Genomic DNA, 22352 nt, shown 5'->3' with positions numbered 1-22352 from the left:
GTCATCATCACTATAATGTTGCAGCTGAGCTTATTTGTTGAACATACTGTATATATACTATTAGGTTATTGTTGCATTTCACCGTGGGATCTATACAGTTTTCTCTTAACCTATAATAATACAGAATATAATATTTACACAGTACAAATTGTTCTTAAGAACAGTACTTGACCATCCACAATTGGTAATATCAGCACTTATTAGCTGTATTTTTCCATTTTAAGGAAATATTGAATAAAGTTACTGACCATTCAAAAAAATATATTAATGATAAAAAAAAAATGTACTTTTTAAAATAATTAGTTTGAAGGTTTTGACTGAATGAATTAAATAGAGCAGAAATAAAAAGTAAAGAACTGACTCCGCAGACAACCCGAAACCTAACTTCAGACAAAAAGTAATAATAGGAGAGGAGGTCATTATATACCAGATAGCAAAAGGTAACTGGAGCAGATCTGGGCCAAATCTTGGATAACATTTGGTGCAGATCCGCTAAACGGGTCTGGGACGGTTGGAATTACAGAACAGTAAACAGATCTGGGCCAGCTATTAATGCCATGACCTGTGGTACGGGTCTGGCCCAGATCCGCGACTCAAATTCAACATCTTGGGCTCATTTGGCCCTGGTCTGTACTAATTCATATTTAGGCTATCAGAAAAAAATTGAGGCCCCAACAAATAACACAGTTTGTAGTTTTCAAAATAGTTTATTTTTTTTCTATTATTTTTTTTTTCAAGGCAAACAAAACACTATGGCCTTTTTTTGTAATTATATATTTTGGATTAAATGTATTTATGTAGTAATGTGTCAATAATTGTACTGCTGCTATGTGGCAGAATTTACCCCAGAATTCATTATTACTAAGTTGTAAATATAGTGAATTCTACTACTGACATAGGGGCTTTTTATCTTGAAATATGCATTCTATACACTTCTTACACACCTATTAGAAATAGTTTACACATACACACTTTTTTGCTGTGTACTCAAGTACTTAAGCACAAGTTTACCGTACTTGTACTGTACTTGAGTATTACCATGATATGCTTCTTCATAGTTTGGGGGTAAATAGAGTAGGCTACTTTTACTCAACTACAAATATTTAACTGCTTCAGATTAAGATTATTAAAACAGCATATCACCTTACAAATTGTGTTATGTTATAAAGTACAAAATGATTAAGTGGTCCTCATTCTTTTCCATTTGCACCATTACAGATCTGAAAACATTAAAGGCATCAATAATTAACCTGAAATGTACCATTTTGTACAATGAGTAGACTACACTTTATTACTTTTTCTTAAGTAAAAATTTGAATGCAGGAATCGTTAGAGTATTCACACACGCAGGCCCGGCCCAGACCAATGTGCCGCCCTAGGCAAGATTTTAGCTTGCACCCCAATCATGGCCCGTCACTTCCGACGACGACTACTTCACCTGCGCTGCTTATCGCAACCAAAACTTGGTGGGGGGGGGGGGGGTTATTTATGAGGAGGACCAACTTCCGGTCGCTGACGCTACAGTTGCGTGATGACGTCGTGAAACTCACCTGCCGTGGACGCCACTCCTGCTCACCTGTCTTCGGAAAGATTTAGAAGAAACTTTCTAACTGCCCGAGCAGTCCCTGAAGCAAGTCAACTTTTTAAGAGGATTTCGATTTTAGTTTTTAAAACTTCACGACGAGTGGTCTGAGAGGGACGGACAAACAACAGCTTCAACTTTCAGAGCGGAAGTGTACAGGTGAGTTTGCTTTGCTGCTGTCAAATGTTTCCTAGAACTAACACAGACTATGCGTGGCTGTCAGACATGTTAGCAGCCGGACGAGGGGAAGGAAAAGTGAAGAGAAGCGAAACATATTAGCAAGAGGAACGCTTTACTAAACGAAATTAAGAGAGAATATATTATCATTGTGTACATTTGACAGCTTTACTCTCACCTTTTATGTGATGTAGCTATTAGCTAGAGGAATAGCTTTGAGCAGTTACAGGCCTTTGACTAGAAAGATACAGGACTAAATTCTTAATGTCTTCCTTATTATTGTTGCTTATAGACATATGAGTGTCAGCTGTGTTTTCCTTGGTTAACCTTATTCACAGGGTATTTCCTTTTTTCTGAAGCACAGGGGAAATATAACAAAACCGTATAAATGTACAAAGAGGAAGAGCATAATTCAATCAACAACGGTGGGATGATGCTATCACCTCAGTCAAACCCAAACCATAAACAATAGAGCTGCAATTTTACTGTATTTTTACCCCTAAGAAATGGGATTGAAAGAAAAACATAGCCTAAGCAACAGGAGAAAAGAGAAACAACCAAGTAAACAAACGGGTTGTAATGGTTATAGTGAGCACGGTGAAAGAGGTATTGCTATCAATCTACTCGTATGGATATGATATGTACCCAATGTTAACAGGATATTTCAGAAACATATCCTGTTATGTTTTTGTGTGTGTGTTGGTGACTGTAAACTGCAAGCCCCACTTTCCTCATCCTCACTTTACTGGTTCTGCCACACATGCAAGTTTCTACCTGCCTGTCACAGAGTTTCACAATAGTTTCGTCTTTGCATTCCCAAACATCTGCGCCTTCCTTTTCCCTTCATACACAATCAGTGCCTTTACTGATGCACTGATTAAACATTAACCCAAAGCACTTTAGACTGTATGGCTTTACCTGTTGTTGAACATTTCCTTTCACTTACAAGGTGTTTGAGCCACAGTTTAAGGCCCTAGGTTGTTGTGTTTTTGTGGGTGACATGGAAAACAGTCTCTATCGATTCAGAAACTGTAGATGGATTAAAACGCCTGCTTTTGGCTGGTCAAGCAAACCTAAGTCGACGTCTTCATCACATTTATGCCATTTAAATAAGAGCTCTTCTAGGGATGGGTATGCAAATAAGCATCTGCTCTACCCACAGTGATACTGGCCTCTAATGGCTGTTTTCAGTTTGTCTATGTACATTATATTGAATATATCTCTCTAAATAAGATAAACGTGAAATATCTAATAATGCTATAAAGTAGACCTTTCTCATTGATACTAGAGGCTCTGATGTCTCTCGATAAATGATGTTTTAAGACTTTCTGTTTTTCTATAATGATAAACTGAATATATTTGGGTATTTGCCTGAGACAATTAGACTTTATTTCTGACCTTTTATAGACCGAACAATTCATCAATCAAAGTAATAATCGGCTGATTATTCAGTAGTCTTGATTTTAACAAAGTGTAATTGTCTCAAAGCAAAAAAAAGGACTATACATCTATTTTGTTTTTGTATATTTAGCATAACTATCATTTGCTTAAACAATGTGCTCACTTACTTACCCTCAGGTAGCTTTATGTCATAGCTCTAAATAATTATATGCATTTTTTTTTTGCACTGATTGATTATTATAGATGCATTTGAGTTACTTTTCCTTGGTGTGTTTGGGTGTATTTCTCCATGACCCAGGTGAGGACAGCTGTATGGGATTCCAGGTATAGCTGTGGTGTTTGCGGTACTTAAACACTTGACGGTACGCCATGAATAACTCCACTGTGACTGGAAGCTACAAAGCCCCACTGTGTAATTACAGCCAGTCTGTGGGCTCTGCAAACCTCTGGAGTGTTTGTCTTTCAATCGCTACACTGTGGTATTGCTCCTTAACCGCTAACCCCCTTATGCTGAAGGCTTTAGGTCTGTTTCAGTCATTAGCATCTATCAGAGCTTGTTACATGATGTACTGTTGAAGAATCCAAGTTGTGTATCAACGTAAAAGCCAGTCTGGATTTAGTATTTGTGGAACAAGGGAGACGTTTTTTTAACACTGTTGAGCCTCTGACACAGGAATGAGTGAATGTTTACCTACTGGAGGGGGCACACCTTTGCTAAGTGTTTGTTTTAGTAACAGTAGTGGTTGCTTGTCATGCTCTGTTCTCTTCAGACTTATTAATAATTTAGCCCTAGGTAAACTGTTCCACCTGGATGAATCCAAGCTGAGGATCTGTGTTGTTATTCTCCCACTTGTTTTTTAAGTTGCAAATAATCAAGACACTAATTTGCGTCTGACATTCTTTGGTTTAAGATTTGATAAGCTGTTTGATATGACTCTCTGAACACCCTTCAGGTAACTTCCCCTCCCCTTGAATTCCTGCTCCTGGTAAACAAGTTAGGTGAAAGTCACCATGGCTTAGATCTAGGCTTAGGCAGGGCACTGATTATCAAACAGGAAAAAAAATGGGACTGCAGCACTCCCATGATTTTACCCATGGAGGAGAGAGGCCTCTCAAGCCCTCTGTTGTCATTTCCTGCTCCTGGAACAGTGCAGGGCCTGTGCAGGAACCCAGGAAAACTTTACTCAGGGCAAGCAGAAGTGTAGTGTAGCAAACACCGCTTCAATTATTAACAGCCCAGCGCTCTCATTCCCCAACGTAACCATAGCACCCAGCGGACTGAAACTCAGCCAACAGCCTGCCGCTGCCCTGTGGGAAACACTACCAGTTAACCATGAAACACACATACCTCTGACAGTGGGAGCAAGTGGACCTGTGTGACTTTATGAACCCGTCAGAAAGGGAATAATTGAAGACACAGATCATTGGACACAGGCAGGATCCGTCGGAAGCTTTTTTTATTTGCTTTTTCTAAAGTTTAAGAAGAATACTTAAAGTGCCTTGTTTTTCTGCCTTGATTGTTCTTGTTTTGGAGACTTTAAAGACCTTTAAAGACCATGTGTGGCTGACTACATGGTTAGACTTTAGTGTATTATTTTAAGACGGTGTTATCGTCATGAATCTGTCGCAGCGAATGAAACTCCTGAAGCACTTTGGCTCTCTGCCCCCGGAGCCTCCACCTCCTCTGCTGGTGGTGCCTGTAAGTAGATGGATAGTTCTTTAGCATTGTCTTTCTTAATGTCTTTGCCATTATGTTTGCAGGATTTTTTGCACTGGATGGGTTTGCAGCTTATAGTTACAGCAGCAGTGATATCAGTCTTTAATATATTTTGAACTTCACAGGAAAAATGGATGTTTTTTTGGCCAAGCTTTAGTCAAGCTCGCATGTTCTTATGTTCCATTGGAGTTAAAATTCAATTCTTTACATTCATGTGCCTCCTGAGACAAATTGTTTAGTCGGTTAGTTTTCATTTTGAAGGTCAATAGTCTAGTTGTAATATACCACATCTTTGCTTGTAACAGCTTCAGAATTGCTAAGATTTTAACGAAGATTTCAAAGAATCTGAAGATGATTTAAAGGTAAAAAAACCTAAAAGATACATGCCTATAATTGCCAAAAAGCCAATTGTTTTATCTAGTGGAATTTAAGCCTATCTGTGAACATAGAGGGTGGTAATGGACGTAAAAAGCAATTTATATTAACACTGGCCCACTGTCTGTCAGCTGGGCTTCATCATCGAGGGTTTGGGGGCCGCTTATCAGACTGTGAAATCCCAAAATAATGATTGACACGATTCATCATTCATTACATTGAATGCATGGAAATCAATCTACCTTGCAGCTCTGCGGCTCTACACACATGGCAAGATTTGCATGAGACAGGATGAGTTTTGTATTGCAAAAATGGGCTCTGGATTGTGAAAGTGAATGCCCCTATTTCTAATAAATCAAATCAAATAAATATTCAAAAACAGCCGATTGAGAGTTTTGCAGTTCAGTTGGTCAATAATTGATAAAAAGTGCCTCTGGCTGGTATTTGTCTGAAGTTATTTATATTCTCTTTAACCTGTCCTGTGAGTACCGGTCACATTTCAGATACTTTGCTAAATCCACGTTTATTAAAGGGCGCTGGAGAGTAACAGAGAGTGGGCAAAGGTTGGGTGGGGGAGGAGCGCTCCAGGTGAGGTTTCTCCTCCAGGTCTCTTTCTGCTCTCCCCGCTGAGAGAGAAACACCCCAGCCGCTCGAATTACAAATAATTTCAGCAGGAGGAGGTCAGGTTTCCTCTGGACGGCAGCCACCATCCTCACAGAGCTGATCTGAGGAGGAGGATAACTGTGGGATCTGTGATTGTTTTGCTTTTTGCCATATGGAATATAAAGAGCTGGCTGTTCACTGAGCAACGGAGGCCGCAGGTGTTTTGTTCAGCTCAGGAAAAACCCGGTGGGAAATGGAAGTAAGGTTCAAAGACCATGTGGTAAGTGGAGAGGGAAGAGCACAATGCATTTATGGTCTAACTGTATACCACTGCTTGAAAGTACCCAAACCTAGCTGTTAAAAAGGAACAAAGGTCCTAAATAATTACAGATATGTCCACGATGCAGGAGGCTGTGGTCTCTAGCCTGGCTCACTTTAGCTAATTACTCTGTTACCTGTTTTGGCGTTTCTTGCTTTTTTTTCTAAATGGTTTTGGTTAACTTGTGATTTTTAGGAGCTTTTGCAATACAGCTATGTCTTCAGAGGATTTAGTTTGACCGTCTGGTTCGTCGAAAACGCTGGCTTGTATAAACGATTGTCAGCGCACTCCTTTGTTCAAAAGCCTCATTTATTTTTGAAGATCTCAACCTATTTTAAAGGAGTTACCTCCACTTAGCTCTGATAGCTTGATTGCATTTGCATATTTTCTTTCTTTTCCTTAAGTTGTGGATGAAGAATCTATATATCAGATCATGGCAAAGAATTCCTCTCCGGTACCTCAGTGGGACTGTTATGAAGTTGTCAAACCGACATGTTTGCTCTCTGTTCAACATTTGATTCATTTAGCTGTGGTTTATGTTAATGCTTGGGCTTGTTTACTCTGGATGAGCTGCTGATCCACAGGTTCAAAGGCTCAGTGTAAATGAGCTGACTTTTTTTCAAAACATTTGACTGACTTGTATTTCTAAAGTGATATGTTTTCTCATTGGTTAATCCACTATTACTGCTGTGGAACAAGATTATCAAACACAGTTTTAGTGTCGGGTCAGGTTGAGAAAATTCACAGTCATTTATGTCAGTCAGCTGCCCTGGTTTTATTTTCAGGTTTATGATGAACTTGTGCAAACAAACGTCCCACTGTTCGCAGGTCACTCACTGAACACCTGTGGAACATCCAGTGGCACGTTTAAGATTTTTGTGGTGAACATACTTGACATTCCTCCCCTTTTTAAGTATGCTTTTTTTTTTTTACTTTGTGAGGACAACCTGGGTCCATATGTGTCATTTTAACATTTATCCATTTTCTTTTACAAGAACCTTTTTGTCTCGCATTTGTATTATTATATGGGTGTTACCTTCTTCTTTAGTCTTAACCCTTGAGGGAATACAGCCTCAATTACGATCTCATATTACAGCTGTGATCAAAGTCCTTTATCTTTGTGTTCTTTTGTAAACTAGGATTAACTCTTGTTGACAATATCTTTGCAGATCAATAAATTCACGCTGTATTTTAACGCGATGTGTTTAAGTGTAGCAGGACATTTGATACGTTGTTGTGTTGTCAACATCGTAATGCTAGTGTTAACACCTCGTACATGGTGTTTGACCTGCGTTATTTACCCAATACATACAGTACATCTCTGTCCGACTAGAGTATCTGGCTCTACCCGTTCTCTTACTGTAACCCGGCAGGCGCCTTCTGCCATGAATGAATTATTGTCCAAAGGCCACCCCGAACTGCATTTTGGTTTGGCTTTGAAAAGTGCTGGTATGTGAAAAATGATAAACACGAGAGGCATGTTGTCATGTTGGGGCAGTGAGGCAACATCTGTGGTTTGGTTTGTTAGGAAATGGTTTGTATGTCGTCAAAGGGAAAGCTTTTTTGTACAGAAATGTGGAGATTTGCTCAGAAAAGAAGACAAAGAGTAGAGGAGCGTTTATGTAACAGTGGGAGGGATTACAATGCAGGTGTCTCAGGTGGTTTCATAACAACCAGCAGCTTTCATTTGTGACCCCCGGATGCCGTTAACGACTCCCATGAGAGATGAAAGCAGGAACAATGCACACAGATTCAAACGTTGGGGATTTAAATTGCTTTAAATCGTTGCTTCTAAATACAGTTTTCAACAACTGTAACCGGCTGGTTTAGAGAACATTTACAATCCTTTAAACAAACAAGTGAAAGGAGACGCTCTACTATTTCAGACTCCAGGGCCGAGCGGACTGTGACCGCTTACAGGGTCCCTTTTATGGAAATGTGTCACTACAAAATGAAATATTTAGTCTAGTATTTATCTTGTATTGATGCACAGGTGAAGATGTGCTCACCTTGTTAGCATTTTAAACATTTTTAATTTTTTTGTGTGACATCAGAGCTTCTTTCAATCATTAAAAAACAATCATTAAATGCAAATAAAACTACATTCAGTAGAGCTCTAAAACAAATCAAAGAATCCCTTTTAAATATGTCAGGATTGTATATCAGTGTAATAAACACTATAAATACAGATTTACTTTTAAAAAGTAAAGATTTTATGATCAATCATGAAAATAATTGTCCTACTCAAATAGAAAATAAGTGTAATTTGCCACCCGACGTGCCTCTAAACAATATTTCACACACACACACACACACACACACACACACACACACACACACACACACACACACACACACACACACACACACACACACACACACACACACACACACACACACACACACACACACACACACACACACACAGAGAGGTAGCCCCTCCTCCATACCGGTCTGGCAGGATTAGGACAGGTGAGAGCATGCAGAGATCAGGTTGATCTTACACACTCTTCTTGCTTGGCTCCGTCTCAGCTGTCCTCCCTGTAAGCTCTTGGATTATGTATTAAGATAAATTACATTTATTATAATATTGTCAAATATGAATATGGTTTTTCTGTAAAAAAAATACATTTATTAAAATCCTTGTTTTTTCTTTTGTTCCAGAAACCAGGAATGGAGGAGCTAACAATATGGGAGCAACACACAATAACGCTGCTCAAAGTAAGTGGTTCTTTCTAAAATATTATGTATACAAGGGCTTGAAATCAGACATAATGGTGTAAGTTATGGGGATTAATATATGTTCCTACTTTTTGTCAAATAAATATTACATTTTCAAATCCAGAAGTGAAAGTCGGTGGTCGTTTATGACACAGAGTCAGTGTTGTGCTTGTGGGTATTGTAGAAGTGCTTGTTGGGGTTGAACTGGACCTTGCTTCAGTCTCAGTTTCACAGCACACAGGAATTCAGAGTGACACACCCTGCTGCTGCACCCCAGCCGACTCTTCACTGTCCTTGCACTGAGCGCCGCTGGAATGTGTTCGTCCTCACTCTGCCTCTCTGCTCATCAACCTGCTATATATTCACTTGTATAACCCTGCCGTGTACTTGCTGTCATTTCCTGTCAGTATAAAATACTCTTTCTCTCAAAATGGCAGGATCCCAAGTTTGGGTTTGGCTTTGCCATTTCGGGAGGCAAGGAGAAGCCTCACCCGGACAACGGGGACACCGCGGTGGTGGTGTCAGATGTGCTGCCGAACGGACCGGCCATAGGACGACTGTTGTAAGTTGACTGCTATGTAATATGAACCGAGTGTCTCCTATTTTTAGCAATACAAGTATGGATTGAAACTAAGTATTTCAATAAATAAGCTATGTTGTGAATACTGGAAATAAATACATGTATGTTGTTTTTTAAATAGAAAGCTTGGTAGTAAAATCGGAGGTTTGGAAAGAATCCTACAACTAATCTAATCCAATTCTACAATTAGTGTAGTGTAGTGTAGCCTAATTTGTACCTGCAGTTTTGCAGAAATACTGGATTTTAACAGAATGTTTAGATTGCTTTCCACTTTTCAGTACCTTGCTTTACATGAGTCTGACATGACTGTATGAAATGAACTTTACATCAATCACACAGACGATGTCCTGCCTGCATCAATATGTAAACTTCCATGAAAGGGTTTTTAACTTAGACTTACATGTGTGTTTGCTTTCGCTCTGCAGCAACAAAGACCAAATTGTGATGGTCAATGGCGTGTCTATGGAGAACGTCCACTCTAACTTCACCATTCAGCAACTCAAGTCATGTGGCAAGACTGCAAACGTTGTAAGTGTGGAGGAAACGACAATTAAAACGCTTTTTCTAATCTTCAATGCACCACTGTCTCCAAATCTGTGACCCTCTATGTCTTTGTCTCTGCAGACAGTGAAACGCCCTCGAAAGATCCAGATCCCGGCCACAACCAGACCTTCTCGGGCCGCCTCCCATTCCAATCTGCTGGACCCAGACCCCCCCAGGCGGACACGGCGCTTCTCTGATGGCAGCGACAACAGAGACTCCAACCGCTACAAAAGCCGCGCTCGCAGCTCTTCGCCGGACCGCAACGGGCACGGCAACACGCTACCGCTGATGTCTACGGGGTACAAGAGGCTGCCAGTTCAGGACGTCCCACAGAAACCCATCAGAACTAGACTGATTAAGAAGAAGATCACCGATGGTAAGACTTCAGGAGGTTGGCGTGCACTGACGTACTCATGGGGAGAGTACAGATGTCTGACTGTTCTCTTTCTGCAGAGTACGGACTGAAGCTGGGCAGTCAGATCTTCATCAAGCACATGACACAGACGGGCCTGGCTGCCACAGAAGGAACGCTGCAAGAGGGAGACCTCATTCTCAAGGTGAAGCATAGGATTTGATTAATCTAAAATCTAAACATCGCATTGTTTCCAAATACATGAAACTTGTATTCTTTGTGGTGCGGAGCATCCTCACTTGTTATATTTTGGGATTTTTCTCCTCCTCTAGATCAATGGCATGACAACGGAGAATCTATCTCTGCTGGAGACTAAGCACCTGGTGGAGAAGAGCCGGGGCAAACTGACCATGACGGTGCTCAGAGACGACCGCAAGTTCCTGGTCAGCATCCCAGAGATAGTGGACAGCGCCCCCAACAGTGAGGAGGACCGCCGCCGAGACAGCAGCTCTGAACTGGAAGGTGAGGATGAAAGGAAAGAGATGAGGGGTCTAAAATGTGAGCTCTGTGGACTCAGGGGACAGTAAAAGCAGCTCTGAACTCAAATCTGAAGAAGAAAGATGACATTGATAAAGGATTTGCTGTGAGTGAGTCGTGGCTCGCTAATTGAAGTTGTCTTCTGTTTTCTTATCAGACATTTCAGACCTTGACGAAGACGTCCCCAATTACAGGACGTCCCGTCAACCCAACCGGGAGAAACGGACACGCAGGTACACAGCACCCACCCCATCAGTCATAAAAGTAATAATTGTATATGAAGTAGTTGTAATTGGTCTTACCTGACACTGTTATTTCATTGATGGGAAATAAGAGTCTGTCTGTAAAAATTCAAAACTTCTGTCACCACTGACTTTGTTTATTCAACCATCAGGCCATTCGATGTTATCTGTTTCGACTATTTGATGTGCTTAGAACAAGCAAACAGGTGGTGAACACCGTAACCGTTATAGAATACAATACAGTAAATACAATAAAATACAAGATTTTTTGGGCTACAGTTCGTAGTATTCCACATGTTTATTGGAAAATGTCTAAAAGTGTATTTTGACAGAAAGGGAAACATCTATCAAGAACTATCGAGAAGCAAAAGGCAAAAGATAGTTTCTGTAACTTTTTTAATATTTATTTTTAACCCAGAACGAGAGCTGAGCCTCCTCTCCCCAAGTCTCGGGATCCATCACCGATGCGCTCCACCTTGTCCCGGCCTCCTGTAAAAACCTACGCTCCTCGCAGAGGTCAGTCCCGACCGAGTATCTCAAACCACAACTATTTAAAATGTACCCCCTATCACTGTTTGTGATCAAAATCAGAGACTCACAGTGATGGGGGTAGCCGTTTTATAAATATGAATAGAAGTCGTACACAGTCAGATAATGAAAATACATTAATGTTGTTGTTGTTTGTTGTTTATTGTTTCTTCAGCTCCATCAGAGTCTGAGTCGGACCGCAGTGCCTCTCCTCCTCCTCCTGTCAGGAAAACCAGCCCGGACCCGAGGGACAACTCCAGCAAATACAAGTCAGTTCAATTTCTTGGATCATTTGTTTTTATTTATGATAATAATCATACACTGTTTTTTTGGACTCATTTTCAACATTTTTGATTTGTTCTTCCCCCAGGACTCTGTCTGGTATGTCCAGCATCCCAAACCCCCGGTCCTCTCCTCTGGTCTCCAACTGGAACACCTCCCGCGCCCCGTCCTCCGCCTCCCAGCCCCGCAGGCCGGTGTCCGACTCAGACTCTGACCGCAGCACCTCCCCCCTGCCGCGCAGAGAGGGCCCCCACCTGGACAGCAGATACAAGTACTTAACTCTAAGCTTCAGTTATAGCAACTAGTGATACATATACATCTATATATAGATATATATATATGAGAAATAAAAATGGAATTTCATAACCGTCTTCCCCCTCTCCCCCTCAGAGTGCTTCCTGATCTTGCTAACGTAGGGCTGAGATCCTCCCCCATCACCGTTCGCCAGGAGCCACCAAGGAGGGTCAGCTCTCCTTTCAGAGTCCCGCCCCCAGGTCAGTACACACACACACACACACACACACACACACACACAATCCAAATTCCTTTTGATGGTACACATCCTGGATTTGTCGAACACCTCTTTGAAAATATTTGCTTTTAGTATTTGCTGCTGAACAGTGTCAGCAGACAAACAGAGCTAAAGACAGAGCAAACAATAAAAGAGGCTCTGTGTTTACAAAAAAAAAAGCTACTATGTCAGTTTGCCTCACTGGGTTTATAGTCTGGAGTCTAGTGTTGTACCTGTTAGCTGTGGCTGCACAATTAATCAAATTTCAGTCGCAATCACAATTTCGGCGTGCTCCGCTCATAGAAAGGACCTAACAGCCTGCGCTTACTTTTGATTTGAACTCCCAGTACAACAGATGCATTGTTTTCACCTTTAAACTAAACTTGAAACTTTTAATGTGACATACAAAATGTAGGCTTACTATTCCTTTAGTTTTTGTAACATTTTGAGAAAAGCAATGTCAGTTTTTGTGTTCAATATGTTGAAGCTCTAATTTGTGTATCAGCAGGATTATAACATAGCTAAGTAATGCTCTGTTTATTTCAACGGTCACTGTGTCAATGTGACTGTAGAACATCAAGGCACATGAGTTGATTGCTAGTGTTTAACCACAGTAAACAGTAATGATGTCCGTAGAGTCTGCTTCAGTCTTGATCAATAGTGATTATTATTTTGGCTATAATCAGGCAGCATTAGCTCCTCTTTGATTCCATACCTCTTTTTCTCCTCTTTCTCAGACTCTGACTCCGAGTCGGAAATCAGCCTGGCGCCTCCTCAGAGGCAGAGCACCACGTACAGCCAGGACTCGCTCAGCAGATACAGGTACAGATGAAGGTCTGCTCAACCCCCACTCACCCCCTCCCCGAAACCCAACACCACCTCCCGGACCGGGACACTGTGCAGACGCCTCTCCCGTTATACCATTAGCTAATCACATGTTTTTATTGACCTTTTTCCAAAATTAATTCACCCCTCTGTGTCTCTGTGATTTTGATTGATTTGCTCATTGTGTACCTGAAGTCTCATTTTGAAGCCTTTTTGATTTTGCTTGATTTGTGCTTTTTTGGCTGTGTACCAAGTGTTTTGTGATGATATTTTGTTATCATTAAATAAAAGTGACTTGCACTGAACCAGAGCCTCTCCTGTATGTGGCTAAATGTTGATTAAACTGAGGACGATTATTCCTGAAGCAACACTAGTCCAATCAAACATCTGTAAAATAGTTCCTCAATTGAAAACCTGCATGTTTTATTCAGCATGTTTATAAAAATTGATAGCAAACAAGAGCAGAACATATTTATGAATATGATTGTTCTGCTTATGAATGGATAATTGTGATCAGTTACAAAGCAGTTAACCATGAATGAGAGAGCTTCCCTCAGAGACATTAAGGTGAATATTCAACATTTAAGTCTCTCATCATCAATAATCATCACATTAGCCACGGGTCCCCCCTCTCCAAACGTAACTGAGATTTGTTGTCTTCCTCCTCCCTCACTCCCTCCTCCCTTCTGTTGCAGAGTGCTGCCCGACGTCGCCCTGTCGCCGCAGGTCGAGCCGCCACGATGGAGCGCACCTAGCGTCACTGCCAGCAACCCACCAAAGAGAGGTGTGTGTGTTGTGGGGGGTGGGGGTGGGGGGTTCTCCATTGTTTCCCCTGTTCATTATGGGGTTTCTGTTGGGAGCTTTTCTTTGTGCAAAACAAACGGTGTCATATGCTATGAAGTCTATAAAGCCCCCCCATGAATAACATTTGATAATTGATGAAATGTTTTCTGTATTAGGAAGTGTATGCGTCTCTTTAGTGAGTCAGAGAGCATTATGCGGTGTCAAGGAGGAAGCATCTGTGTCCTGTGCTTTGAATTTAAATTGTTTTATGCTTTATTGATGGCTTAAATTTAGCACATGGTCATCTACTCTGTTTCAGCTACTGGTCAATGTTTATCTGGCTGAAATGATGATTGTTTCCTAATGGCAGCTTTTATCTCTTCATCTTCACAGCTCCTTCAGAGACTGAATCAGAGGCCAGTTATGCATCCGTGCCTCGCAGGGCGTCTACGAACAGCACAAACTCCAACCCAGCCACCGGCAGATACACGTGAGAGAGATTGATCTCGGTTGTCTTCTGGCAAGACTTTTAACAGACAAAGTATAAGTCTGTAACCCCCTAATAATGGAGTCTTAAGTGCTATAAAACACATTGCTTCATACTAAAAAAGAAGTAATTTAATACTTTTTCATAAACACAATCTGTGGTAGGAAGCAGAAACCTAACTCTGAATTTACCAAGTACTTCTGATGGCCGGAATTAAATCTCAACCAGCAGTGTTGACAGTAAACCAGCAGGCTTTTTATAGTAACCTGAGCAGGTCAGACACAGGAAACATAAGATGCTTTCAGTTTGTTAAATGTCTGTTTACAGTCAACTGACCATTTGTCATTGTCTCTAGTAATCTTATAAGAATAAAGTGAGTTCTTGAAAGTCAGATACAAAAAATGTCTGTACTTACTTATGCATGACTTCCTGCAGGTCTGCATCACATCAAGTTACAATTGAAGTGCTACTGAAATTTTAAATAACAAGCTTGCTTTTGACAGTTAATGCACTGTTCTTGTTACATATCTCAAGATGAGAACAAAAGGTTAAATGATATAATGTTGTTCATCACATATATTTGTCTTACCTTCAGAGTCCAGCCTGAGATAAAACCCGTATCAGTCGCTGTGAAGCAGGAGCCTCCTCGTCGCATCCCGTCTCCCTCCAATCCTCCTCCTGACGGTCAGTTCACTCTCCGGCTTCACACACACACACGCATCCTCTCCTCCTCTGTAATGTCCTCATCAGATCAGAAAGGTCACATTTAGTCTTCACCACCGTCTCTTTAATTCTGTTTTCCTTCAGATTCCTCAGAGTCAGACCAGCTGTCACACCTCAGGAGGTCGGGCAGCTCTGAGCGAGGAGACAGCCACCGCAGGTACGGCTGAGAACACACACTTCATCAAAATCAATCTGTACTCAGTGTGGTATTGATGACCATTGAAATTTATAATGATGTCCTCAGAGGGTAAAGATGTCTGTTTTTGTTCATCTTTCCTGATCATAATTACCAAACACTCATTTATTTTCACTCTTTAAAAGCCTTCTATTTACCAATAGGCTGAAATTCTTTTATGGAAACGGACACATCAATTATTAGCAACATTATTGATGCATTTATATGTGTGTGTTTGTATTATATGAGAAAGTGACTCTTTCTGCTAAATAATGGTCATAACTACAGTTTTGAAGCCAGGGCTCTAGATTGAAATCCTGGTGTATCATAATAACTTAATGCTGTAACAGTAGTGTCTATATTTTCTATAATTATAGGAGCTAAAGTGGAACTTGCATAATTAGAAAAATGTCTAAATGTAATGTGAAATGCATTAGCACCATGGATGGATGGATGGATGGATAAGTGTGTATTTTTATTACATAAATATCCCAACAGATTTTTGTTTCCTCCTCTCAGAGCTCCTCGTGCTGCCAACGGTACCGTCCGGTCTGGGATTTCAGGGAAGAACAACCCCCCCACCTACTGTAAGGCTCAAAACTAAACTACTGCAATAACCGCAACATAACATTTTAGATTGACTACTAAATAATTGTTTTCAAAGTTAGAAACAATTACATGTTTACTTGTTTTAGCTTCCTACATGACAACATGTGTGAATAGCTTTTATAAATGGTGCTTTTAGTGTCATTATTTAAATGTAATAGACTACGTAGTGAGATTCACTGACAGCAAAGTAATATGTATTATTAGCAGCAGCAGGGAGTTTCACCATGTCCGTATCTCTTCCAGCAAAGCCTGTAGAGGAGCCCATCTACTCCCTGCCTCCAGACTCTTACCCCTCAGCTAATCCAGGGTGAGTGATGCTCATTACCTCATCTTTATCTCTGACCTTGTGAATTCATCTTATCAGAAATGTGCTGATGATTCATATATTTCCTCCCACTCTCAGGTACAGCTCTGACCTCCACACAGTGTCGTTTGTGAAGGAGGGCAGCGTGGGTCTGAGGCTGGTGGGGGGCAACGATGTCGGCATATTTGTGGGGGGAGTTCAGCCGAACAGCCCCGCGTACGAGGAGGGGATGAAAGAGGGAGACCAGATCATGAAGGTGAGACACTGATGCTTTACACCTTGTAGTGATACATTAATATTTACAGCTAAGTAAAGGGGTTCGTATAAATACAATTATCTGGACCCAAATGCACCGTATAAAGCTTAATTTTAGCCCATATTTTAACATCTTTTCCAAATCAATGTCATCAGTCCGTCCATTTTTTAGTCATTTAACTCCTAATCTTGTTTCTGTCTTGAAAAAATAAGTTTTATCCTTACATTTATCTCTCTTTTGTTTAGGTAAATAGCATGGATTTTGGTCATCTCACACGGGAAGAGGCAGCCAACTTCCTCCTGAACATCAAGAAAGGAGAGCAGGTTGCAATCTGCACTCAGCACAAGATGGACAGTGAGTTTATCACCAAATGATGATTATTCTGGGTCACATTACTCTCAATCAGTGACTAACCCTATCAATTTGAATTGTCCTTCTCCTCAGTTTACAAGAAGATCATCAAGTCCAACCTGGCGGACAACTTCTACATTCGTTCCCACTTCGACCACGAGGCAGAAGGGCCCATCGGTCTGAGCTTCACCAGAGGAGAGGTGTTCAGGGTCGTGGACACCATGCACCGCGGGAAGCTGGGGAACTGGCTGGCCAGCCGCATGGGGAATGACCTGCACGAGATGGATAAAGGCACCATCCCCAACCTGGCCAGGTACGGAAGAAAGTGACCATTGTTTTTGAGTACAAGTGGGGTTGCACAAGTTCCTTTTTTTTAGGCAGTTTATTACCTACAGGAGGGCCAGCATATCCTGTTCCGGACAGGAGCAGCAGAAAAATATGTTTTAGGGTCTTAAAAAAACAGACTACCTACAAAAATGATTAATAACAGTTTAAGTGAACGCTTTATTTACAACATTGCCACTGCTTTATTTTCCCGTCAACCACCCTTCACACTACTGAACTCTAGCTGGTGTCTTTGTTCACTTCTAAGCCCCCAGACTCCATTGAAAGAAATGTAAATGTACCTCACAGAACATTTAATCTGCCTTAATTGATTAATTTGTTGGTGTTATTGTGGAACTATGGTGTTTTAAATATTTAGATTGAAATCTGTGGATTCTGGTTGCTTTTAAATGAGCATAGATAACAGCCTCAGTTTCCTGGCCCAAAGCGATCTCAGCCTGCAAGATAAAGTGTTGAAATATTACAACTATTGCAACAGTTTTGTTTTTTTTAAACGGTTGTAAGACGGTTTGCTGCTGACCCACCGACAGCAGTATGCCGCTTGTAGATATATATACACTGTCTACGGATCACTACCGCACACAACCCCACTTGTGATATATCCCTTTAGGAACAACCCTGTTTCAGCTTTACATCCTGTCATTATCTCCTGCAGGGCGGAAACTTTGGCCAGCATAGAGCAAGCGCAGCGGCTGAGTGGAGACAGGCAGGTGTCCGGACCTAGAGCCGAATTCTGGAAACTACGGGGTCTCAGAGGGAACAAAAAGAATGAAAAGAACGTCCGCCGGACTCGTGAAGATCTGCTGCAGCTAACCATCCAGGGCAAATTTCCAGCCTATGAGAGAGTCCTGCTCAGAGAAGGTTGGTGTGTTTTTGCCCTCACATACACATTTCATCTCTTAACTGGAGTGGAGCAAGTTGAATATTAACCTGGGATTTCTTTGTGTCTCCAGCTAATTTCAAAAGACCCATTGTTATTCTGGGTCCCCTTAATGATATTGCCATGGAGAAGCTGGTCAGAGAGATGCCTGATGAATATGAAGCAGCAGGTTTGTGGGGCCTTTTTCCAATAAGAAAGATATTTCCTTAATTCTCCCTATATGTTTGCTTTCTAAACATTGTATTTCTGCCTCCTGTTTCACGTAGACATGGTTGCTCGCAGTGGAGGAGGAGACGGAGCCTCCACAGTTATTAAACTGGACACTGTGAGGAGAATAGCAGAGAAGGTGAGCCAATAAACCTCAACTCGTATAATTAGTCACTTCTAACAACAACATGAATCTCATTTTGTTTGTGTTACATCTTATTATTTATTTCCTCTTCTCTTAGGACAAGCACCCTCTCCTGGACATCACGCCCACTGCAGTGGAGAGGCTAAACTACATCCAGTACCACCCGATGGTGCTGTTCCTGGACCCTCACAGCAGAAAAGACGTCAAGGCCATGAGGCAGAAGTACAGCCCCAACTCCAACAAGAGCTCCAGGCGCCTTTACACACAGGCCCTGAAGCTCAGGAAACACTGCAGCCACCTTTTCTCAGGTAACCACACACAAGCAAAGTCTGTCACTGTCATATACTGTATCATCGTTGAGAATACAATAAAGCTATATAAAGTTAGTTTATTTTTTCTCTTATTGTGTAGTTGTCTAATGCAAATATACATACCTACATACTTTTTTTCCCTTTGCAGCACGTATCGACCTGCAGCCAAACTCTCATATCTGGTACGAGACTCTGAAGGATAAGATCCGCCACCAACAATCAAAGCCTGTCTGGGTGTCTGAAGTGACGGTAAGAAACACACACAACTGATTAAATATGTTATTTGCCTAAGAGCTCATAAGATGCTTCTATTTATGCACTTGAGTCAAACTTGCCTTAAACTGGGGGTTTAAAACGTGTTTGGTTTTTCCCCTTTAAATGTATTTTTCAAATGAAAACAGTTGTACACAGAACATCATGGATGGATATTTTTGCACTGACTTTCTACATTATATTCACATGACTATTGGCAGACAATAATCATACTTGGTTATTTGTCAAATGTATATCGTACACAGGAATTTGACTTAAAACAAGAAAAATTAGAAGGTTGAAAGTAAAAAAAATAGCAAATACAATTCACAATGAAATTAAAAAAGCTACTCCATAATAACAATAATTAAAAGTAAGATTCTTAAAAATTCAAACAATGAATGTTTCTTTTTTTATGTAATAACATTTTTTTTGCATCTCTGTTATCCATGTTGCCATTTGTTTCTTTCTGTCTGTAAAAGTAATTTAAATATTTATTGTTTTCTTCTCTGCAGCTGGAAACCGGTGCAGAGCAGGACTTGGATGCTCTGGATCCGATGCAGTCGGACTACCTCAGTGCTGCCAGTGACCTGGAGGACACTGACGGAGAGGCCTTCACCGACGGAGAGGCCTACACCGACAACGAGGACCTGGAGGAGACTTACCCCGGTCAGGGCGCACCCACGGCCCCCAGAGGCTCCCGGGCTATTGGATCCGCTTTAGCCCGATCGTCTGAGCCCGCCTCTGAGCGCCTCAGCCCCGAGCCTCGAGAAGACACCACCCGAGAAATTCCACCTTTGATGCACGTACCCGAGCCCAGGATGTCCCGCAGAGAGAGCTACAGCCCGCCGCACAGCCCGCCACACAGCCCGCCACACAGCCCGCCGCACAGCGCTGCAGAGGAGGAAGACCCCTCTCATCGCAGTTTCTCAGACTCAGATTTCAGTGCGCATGAGGTAGTTGCACCCACCAGTCCATCAGACGGACCCCCAGACTTTATAGCCCCTGACCCCTATGTTCGCCATTCTGTGAACGAGCCATCTTATGCTGAGGCCCAGTCGGAGAGCCCACCAACTGCCAGCCTGTCTCTCATCGAGCAGAAATTACAACAGGTAATCTAAACGTTTCTCTTTGTTAAGGACTTCACCTGTGGTTTATGTATCTAAGGCCATTTACCGTAAACCAAATTCAATGGAACAATACGATCATTAGAGTTTGGTCAGTAAATTGACAAAATACACAATTTTCAGGGCCAAACATCACCTGGTTTTGTCTTCTCAAATGTAATTTGTGGATGGTTTATTAGTCAATGAAGTAAATATATTTGGGTTTGAATTGGTGCTAGGACATGACAGCCAAAAAAACCAAAAACTGAGATGAAGATGTTTTCCTAATATTTAAGAAACCTAACAAGTGATTAATTAAGTGCAGATAAGATCATCATTAGTTGCAGCATTAGTGTACCTCATTAATTTATTTTATTTACAACAACCTACATTATTTCCTCAATATTTATATGATCTTTTCTATATATTTCTCTCGTGTTTGACAGGATTATATAAATATGACTGATTTTGCCTCCAGCAAAATGAATGAACCAGCAGTGAAACACATTTAAAGCTTCATTTCAACCATGTAAATCCAGATGTAAAGGTTATAGTCTTAAGTCTTTAAATTGACCTTTGATCTTACCTGAAAATAATAATGACAATAACTGGTTTGGAAATGCTTGTCAATATTGTAAAAGATATTTAATTTGTTAGGAAAGATGCACTTAAATATCCACAAAGAAAAATGTATAATGTTGTTTCCTTTTACTACACGTATCTTTCAAACGCCAATTTTCCTTCTCAAGAAAACTAAAATGATGAGACGTTTGTCTTCTCTTCCAGGCTCGCTCTGCAAAGCCGCAGGCTGTGGCGGAGGAGAAGAAAGGCCCTCAGTTCATCGTGTAAGTCTTCTTTAGCTCTCTTTGGTATTCACAGTAGAGCCAAAATGAGGATTATGTGCAAGTTGTTAACCCAACTCTCCTTCTTGTTGACAGGCTTGCACATCATCATCAGGCAGTGCAGTTCAGACGCACACAGATCCGAGGCAGCGACAGCTCTGAGGACGAAGAGGAAGAGGAGGAGGAGGAGGAGGAGGAGGTGGATGACATTGAATGGGGTCCTGCAACAGAACTCTAGAGATTACATAAAGGATTACACCTGGAGTTTACGGATCTAATAAGAACATTACAACTATTTCACTCCCCCAGCAAACTCTCTCAGCCTTCACCAAGGACCCTTTACAGGTGTGGGATGTTGAAGATATTTTACAACCTTTAACAGATTACAACATTTTAAACTTTAAAGAAAGATGTGCCTGATTTCTTTTCATATTTTTGTCCAACAAATCATCCTGCCGTCTGCCGTGCTACTGCATGTAACATGTAAACAAACTAGTTTTATTAGAAGTCATAATAAATGAGTCTTTTCAAATAAATATGCTAGAAAGTCTATTAAATGTTGTGATGCCTCGTTCACTTTTCTACATTAAACTGTTTTTCCTGATTTCAAAGGTGGGTTTTGTTTAATTTTATTAAATGCTATAAATGTCTTGGCCAAGATTCACATCAAAAAATACAACTTTGATCACTGATAATAACTATACGGTATATGTGGAATTTACAAACAATGATTGGTCAATTATAATTTAAAGCAACTGGGACACGGTTTTGATATTTTGATTCGAGACTGGATGACCCACTGGGAAACACACAATGGTCACAAGGACAGTGGGTTAATTTTGTTGCAATTATTTTGTGGTTTATATACTGAATTCTGTATTTGTTTATCAAATGACCCTTTACTTGATATATAAACAGAGATGAAATGAGGCTTCTGTGGCATTCTTACCTAATATTGCGCAAAAGCCCTTTGTCAAAACATTGTCTCAAGCATTTATTTAGTATATCATGAGGGGCGTCTTCTTTAAAAATGTGCATGTAAATAAATGATCACAAACTCACATGGGAAGAGCCCACCTTACAGGTTTACGGAGCCCCCTCTTCTGCCTCTGCTGTCTCGTTAATCATGTATTCTTTCATTTCATGCATTAAGGATTTATACATTTATCTCCTCTGCACACTCACTTAATTTAAGAAAAACACCTTTGTTTTGCATCCTTACAAGGCCAAATAAAACATACATTGAAGAAGTGTGGTGTCTTATGACTTTTTGTTTAATCA

The 22352-nt window shown here is 40.9% G+C and overlaps 1 protein-coding gene across 3 annotated transcripts; it reads left to right on the top strand.

Moving 5' to 3' along the window:
- Window positions 1-1529: 1529 nt before the first annotated feature.
- On the top strand, window positions 1530-22322 carry tjp3 (tight junction protein 3). Of its 3 annotated transcripts, none has more exons than XM_063890753.1 (30): window positions 1530-1741; window positions 8839-8895; window positions 9333-9457; window positions 9901-10003; window positions 10100-10394; window positions 10472-10575; window positions 10703-10892; window positions 11065-11140; window positions 11568-11665; window positions 11853-11946; window positions 12048-12230; window positions 12350-12453; window positions 13208-13292; window positions 13991-14079; window positions 14472-14568; window positions 15161-15249; window positions 15373-15445; window positions 15983-16050; window positions 16316-16379; window positions 16476-16632; window positions 16878-16986; window positions 17077-17296; window positions 17984-18189; window positions 18282-18377; window positions 18475-18554; window positions 18658-18868; window positions 19020-19120; window positions 19639-20235; window positions 21016-21074; window positions 21168-22322. In XM_063890753.1, exons 2-30 carry the CDS (start codon window positions 8848-8850, stop codon window positions 21307-21309), a joined length of 3963 nt encoding a protein of 1320 aa, XP_063746823.1. In that variant the 5' UTR covers window positions 1530-1741; window positions 8839-8847; the 3' UTR covers window positions 21310-22322. The 3 variants fall into 3 exon arrangements, with proteins under 3 accessions (XP_063746823.1, XP_063746822.1, XP_063746824.1); XM_063890752.1 differs by lacking the exon at window positions 1530-1741 and adding an exon at window positions 5858-6135; XM_063890754.1 differs by lacking the exon at window positions 1530-1741 and adding an exon at window positions 8592-8717.
- The last annotated feature ends 30 nt before the right edge of the window (window positions 22323-22352 follow it).

Source organism: Eleginops maclovinus, chromosome 9, assembly GCF_036324505.1.
Source record: "Eleginops maclovinus isolate JMC-PN-2008 ecotype Puerto Natales chromosome 9, JC_Emac_rtc_rv5, whole genome shotgun sequence".
NCBI lineage: Eukaryota > Metazoa > Chordata > Actinopteri > Perciformes > Eleginopidae > Eleginops > Eleginops maclovinus.
This window is presented reverse-complemented; position numbering and strand designations above follow the sequence as displayed.